The sequence below is a fragment of the Palaemon carinicauda genome, chromosome 13 (assembly GCF_036898095.1).
Source record: "Palaemon carinicauda isolate YSFRI2023 chromosome 13, ASM3689809v2, whole genome shotgun sequence".
Lineage (NCBI taxonomy): Eukaryota > Metazoa > Arthropoda > Malacostraca > Decapoda > Palaemonidae > Palaemon > Palaemon carinicauda.
The window spans coordinates 58,739,339-58,746,139 of record NC_090737.1 but is presented as its reverse complement, the minus strand read 5'-3'; the positions used below and the strand labels follow the sequence as shown (position 1 = coordinate 58,746,139).

At 36.0% G+C, this 6,801-nt stretch overlaps 1 protein-coding gene across 1 annotated transcript; it reads left to right on the top strand.

Annotated features, from left to right (window-relative positions):
- The first annotated feature begins 1,429 nt into the window (after positions 1-1,429).
- LOC137651595 (uncharacterized) lies at positions 1,430-2,107 on the top strand. The gene has a single exon (XM_068384822.1). It carries the CDS (start codon positions 1,430-1,432, stop codon positions 2,105-2,107), a length of 678 nt encoding a protein of 225 aa, XP_068240923.1.
- The last annotated feature ends 4,694 nt before the right edge of the window (positions 2,108-6,801 follow it).

Below are 6,801 nucleotides of genomic sequence, written 5' to 3'. Positions count from 1 at the left end.
CTGAAATATATGAGGTTGATTCTTGAACATATTAAAACTTATCAAAACAGGAGTTCCCAATCAGTTATTTATTATCAAAGATTTTGATTTTCAAAAATTTTTCTTCTCATTACCGAAAGATTAGAAAATGATATTTTAAAGGCAAAACTGTCTCATATGGAAACTTCTTATACAATCTTAGTAGTCAGTTATTTAGATGAATTAAATTGTGATCTATGAAGGGAATAATATCACAAAACTTTGCAATTTCTTTTTAAACGTTAAATATGGCTGAATAATATCATATTGATTTTGTAGTTTCCTAACACTGGATGATTTACAAAAGATCGACATACCAAGAAATCCTCCGACCACACCTAAGACTAATGTTAGATTGCCGAAATTGGATCTCCCACATTTTACTGAAGATGTGTTGGAGTGCAATTCCTTTTGGGAATTGTACAATGTAACGGTACACCAGCGAGGGGATTTAGAACTAATTTAGAAATTCTCATATCTGCAAAGTTTGCTCACAGGAAATGCTCTAAAATTGATTTCAGGATTTAAGTTGGAAGCTATATCTCTTATCCAAGCCACTTATGGGAAAATGGATGAGATCAAACGAGTTCTAGTGAGAAGATTACTAGAAATGGATTCAGAATCATTGAACTCATTCAGAGCAAATTTTGAATGCTGGATCAGATCATTAGAGAGTGAAAACCTGGAGTTGAATGAATTCTACACTATTTTGTTTTATGGTAAATTGCCTAGGAATATTAGTGAAACTGTAAAACGCAGATGTGGAGATGATTGGCTTGTATTTGACACATTTAAGAAATATCTAAAAGAAGAAATTCACAATCTAAGATCTTTCGTCTCAGTGGATGTAAATAAACCTGGAACTCTATCAACAATATCTACGTTCACAGTGAATCAATTACAATCTGTTAGACATAAGAGTAAAGGAAATGTGAAAAAATTTAGTTCTCAATAAACAAGAAAATGTGTGAAGGTGAACACTGGTGGACACAGTGTAAAACTTATGCCAATAGGGATAAGAAACTGAGTCGTCACGTTTTTTTTGCGATTGTGTTTTTTGCATGGATCCAATAAGCACTTTAGTGTAGAATGTGAAAAGCAAATTTGTGGAAATGGATGCAGATTGAAACCTCATCGTGTATTTTGTGATATACAACAAACCAGTGAATTAAGTAAATCAACAACTAAATCAGCGAGTAAACCTAATAATAATGGTGTGCAAGTTAGAACACTTTCAGTAAGTGATCAGGGCCAGAAATCCAAGCAGAGGTCAATTTTACCAACAGCCACAATTGTGTTAAAGGGTAAAGGAAAACACTTTGTACGCCTTTGTGGATTATTTTACACTTGTGCGGAACGAACCTTTATTAGAAGGTCAGCACTTAAGGACGTACAGTATAGATCTAAAGGCATGGAAAAAATTGCCTTAAGGGGTTATTTGACAAGTAAACCTGTGAACGAGTATGAGACGGTGAGTGTTTCCATACCTTATAAGGGTAGATTGATTATTATAGATTGTATTGTGGTAGATGAATTACCAGAGTATACTAAGAAATTCAACGTTAAACGAAATTTGAAAACGTTGTGTAAAACCAAAATTTGTCTGGCGGACAAAGATTTCGATCTGCCTGTGGACAAGCAAGCACCCATTGATATGTTGGTAGGCGTTGATAATGTCTATAACATATTACACCCCGGCTTCAGAAAAGTTGTGAAATTGATATTGTCACCTACCATATTTGGATATGTTGTGACAGGGTCCTGTAATGCTCCTCCAGTGCAGGAAACCCAGGTAACTGTGTTAAAACTAGCAACTAAAGAGGAAGTAATTGAAGCTACTCATAAATTTGATAGTGATATAAGGAATGATTTGGATATTTTGTGGAAGTTAGATAAAGTAGGTATTGACTGCAATGAATTGAAAGAACATGATCGAAATGTTCTAGAAGACTTTGAAATTACCATCGTATATTCTGAAATGGAGAAGCAATATGTTGTGGCCTTACCATGGAAGTCTAATAAACCAAGGCTTCCATCTAATTTTGGCATGGCGTTGTGTCGGGTTAAGCAACAAAGTGCAAAATTTTAGAAAGATGAAGCCTACCTGAACCACTATCAAAAAATCCTGAAGGCTCAAGAGGATATGGGGTACATTGAAAGGGTAGATAAAAACAATGCGGTTGAAAATTGTCATTATCTAGCACATCATAGTGTACAGAAAGATAGTGCCACCACTCCAATCAGAATAATTTTTTACTGTTCCTGGAGACAAGGTAAAAATGGATTAAGCCTTAACGACTGTCTGTAGACTGGGCCACATATTACGACAGATTTGCTCATAGTCTTATTGCAGTTCAGGAATAACAATTACGTCTGTATTAGTGATATAGAAAAAGAGTTTCTTATGGTGCACTTGAGAGAAGAAGAACGCAATTACATACGGTTTTTATGGTAGCAAGACCCAATGGATCCAAATAGCGAGTTAATCATATATAGGTTTAGGTTGGTATTGTTTTTGTGCTACGTGTTCTCCGTTTCTGTTGAATGCCACTATTAAATCACATCTGGCAGCTGTTAGAAAAGATACGAACTGTACTGAGATGGTGGATATGATGAAGATGGGATTATACGAGGACAACCTTCAATTTACCTCCAACAGTGAAGATGAATTGATAAACTTATTTTTTGGTGCAAACAAAATATTTGCACAGGAGCATTTATATTTAAAGGAATGGACTAATAATAGTGATCTTTTGAATACTGTCGCGGATGCCTATCGCATAAAATTAGAAGAGAAACAAACATATAAAGTCTTAGGCCTAAATAAGAACATCTCTAATGATGAACTAACAATAACACCTATTCATCTTAAGACCGGTCAAACAAAACGTGAAATTCTAAGCGCAATTGCTCAAATTTATGATTCTTTAGGAATGCTTATCCCTATTACGATACAAGCTAGAATATTCTTACAGGATTTGTGGAAACAGCAGTTGAAATGGGATGATCTACTTTCAGTTCCTTTATTAGAGCAGTGGAATGAGTAGTCCAAAGACTTAGAGAAAAGTCTCAGTATTTCCTTCTCCAGAGGCACTAATCTGTGGTTGTGTGGCCTATCGAGCAAGTGGTAAAACTTTGTCTCTGATTATGGCAAAGGGTAGAGTAGCACCCATTAAAGAGTTGACTGTACCTGAATTAGAATTAATGGCTTTGTTGTTAGGTGCAAGATTGTGTGAATTTATAGTTGAAACTTTTGAAGAAAATAAATTTGAGAAAATAATAATTTGGTCTGATAGTAAAGTTGCCCTAGGATGGTTAGTGACAAAGAATAATTTACCAGTATTTGTGAAAAATAGAGTATTGGAAATTAACTCTATAACTGCGGGGATAGTCTTTTCTTACCCATCTTCAGAAAACCCTAGTGACTTGATTACTAAAGGAAAAAGGACAGAAGAAGTAAGAAATAACTCCTTTTGGTGGGAGGGACCTCCCTGGTTAAAATCCGAAAACCACTCCTATCCTATTGACAGGACATGGTTGAAAGAAGCACAAGCATAGGATGAAGTTATTCAAGTCCATCTTGTAGGGAAGAGTGAAAAAACCCATCTGCTGAATTGGGAAAGATTTAGTAGAGTGGATAAATTTTGTAAAACTATAGCTTGGATAAGGCGATTTATTCACAATAGCAAATCAACTGGCTGTAGAAAAATTGAAAGTTTAACGCTGGAAGAACTTCAACAAGCTAAAAATAAAATGATTATCCTCTTACAAAAGGAATACTTTCCTGAAGAATATAAAGCTTTGGAAAAAGGGGGTAAAGTTTCAAAATTGACCTTATTAGTACAATTGAATCTCTTCTTGGAAGAAGATATTATAAGATGCAGAGGAAGATTGGAATATGTCGCACAGGCGGCGGAAATAAATTTCCCAATCTTACTGCCGAAAAGTTGTTTTCTCACAAAATTGATAGTAAGGGAGCATCAATGTTTACAAGCTCACATGGGAGTAAATGCAACCGTGGCAAGTATGAGACAGGAATACTGGGTCCCACAGCTTCGCCAATTATCCAAAAGTGTAATTCATCATTGTATAATCTGTAATAAAACAGAAGGGAGACCCTACCGTGTAAATATTGCTCCACCATTGCTAGAATTTTGGGTGCAGAGAAAACAACCCTTTAGCATTACGGGGGTAGATTATACTGGAACATTGTTAATCAAGGAGAAACATCAAAATCCTGAAAAAGCCTATATTGCGTTGTTATTTGTCCAATTACTAGAGGAATCCATATCGAATTAGTAAAAGATCTGTCCTGCGATTCGTTTCTTATGGTGTTACGAAAGTTTTGTAGCCGTCGGGGATTTCCTTCTTTAATGCTAAGTGACAATGCTACTACCTTTGTATCGACTTCAGTTTATTTGAAAAACATGGCAGAAAGTTCCTTAGTGCAAGAACACCTGAATGCTATCGAATGTAAATGGAAGTTCATACAAGCCAGAGCACCTTGGTTTGGAGCTATATGGGAAAGATTGACTGGTCTTCTGAAAACATATCTAATGAAGGTAATAGGTCAGGCCTTTCTCGGCTTTAGTGAACTTTTCTGTATTGTGACTGAATTTGAAGCAATTATTAATGACAGACCCTTAAGTTATACTCCAGGAGATCTAGACCAGTTTGATATTCTGACGCCCAATCATTTGATTTTAGGACGTAGGTTGAGATCTTTCCCTAGGGAAGTCATAGATTGGAAAGATGAAACTAAGGACCCTCTGTATGGAGAAAATAAGGATGTTGGAAAGCGATTTTTGTACATCACAAAAAAATGTGATGACCTGTGGAAAAGGTGGGAGAGAGAATATTTAACTTCTCTCCGAGAAACTCATCGGGTGGGAATCAGACACGAATCTTGGCCCAAAATGGGAGATGTTGTGTTGATACACGATGAAGGACCGAGAAGTCGTTGGAAGCTCGATCAAATTGTCAAATTACACGTGGGACCGGATGATGTCCTGCGCGTGGTTACTTTAAAAACCCCACAAGGTCAAGTAATGAGACTTGTTGTCAAGCTATATCCTTTGGAATTATGGCAAGAGACTGATGTTGTCATATCTGAGAAAACTGATAACTAAAGCACCCGCCCGAGCAGGAAAACTGCACAGGAGGCTACTGAGGCCAGAAGAGCCCTCATTCATCAACAGAAAGACTTAATATAAAACCAAGGTATCTTGAAATGACGGATCATTAGAATTTTTAATATGAGGTTCATCTCAATCTAATATGTCTCCACAAAACATTATCAAAACATTCAGAAAAAAATGGAGTCACTAACTAAAATGTCTTCCTTAGACAGGCAGGTAGAACAGTTGACAGCAGAAACTCTTTCATGAACCAACAAATAAATACTAGATGTGTTCGTAGAAACAGCTAACAGTTGAATATGCATCATGAACTAATATATCTTAACGAGATATGTCCGTAAAACAATAAAGAGTGGGTTCAGCATTACAAACCAAAACACCTCCATGAGGCAGGTCGGTAGAACAAACAATAGAGTAAATATTATCTTAAACCAATACATCGTTATCAGATGTGAAGGTAGAAGTCTGAGTCTTCTGATGAGTCTCAGCATTTGAAGAAAACAGAGAAAACACATCGGGACTGAGGATCTCTAACTCCAGGTTAAAAGTCAGCTCTTTAACCAACTTTAGTTGAACATCAACTTTCTCATATACAAAGTAATATCCTTGCAAGAATTGAATGCCATTTATAGCCAACATCAAGAGGCCCTAATAATCAGTAACAATAAAAATCCACACAACTTAAGGGAATGCTAATATGGTCATCACCAACCCAGGAGCTGGAGCATACTCCCCAGTAAAATACTCAGTCTCAGGAATCACTTTCCCCAAAGCAAAGACTAGGCCCGACCAGTATCACGCATGATACAAACAGAGTGTGGCGAATCACCATAAACTCAAATAAAAATATTAGTAGTATAGAGGTGGAAAACCATATCAACTGGTCTAAAATAAAAACCTGGAATTATCAGGCTTCCAAAAAAAAAACTTGGTCATCCATAGTGTTAACCTCTACTGGTAGTAAAATATAGTGAGATTCTGGTGAAGATGTACGTCTTTATGATGCTAGACTCAGATGATGACAGGAAATGATGAACTTCCCAAAAGTCAGCAGCAGAGTATCCAGATCACATTTTCATATGTAAAAGGTGATAATCAGGAACACTGCTTTTGATGATATTCGATCTTCTGAGAATTACTTGTCTTCCTCTAGAACTTGGTAGCGTTGTAAAAGAAATTAATATGCTGGGTCCCAATAGATTTTATAAAACTGTTTCCATGAACACAGATAGTAAGTCAGAGACAGCCTATGATAGTCTCTCCTCTCTAACTCGTTGCTCATCCTTTTATATCAGAGACAGTTTTGTCGAATGTTCAGGCCGTAACTACAGTATATCTTGCAGTATTCTGGACTACGGAGATGGAGTTATTTTCAGAATTCACATCTAACTTTGGTTCCAGAATACAAAGGTACTTTCCATTTACAATTCATTAAAATGTTTTAATCTTAACAATACCATCCTTTATATGAAAATGAACCTTTCAGAGAGATACTATAACATATAATTCATAAATCTTATATACATATAACATGAAGCACTGTGTCATCGTGTTACAACCGATCTTTTGTAAATCATCCAGTGTTAGGAAACTACAAAATCAATATGATATTATTCAGCCATATTTAACGTTTAAAAAGAAATTG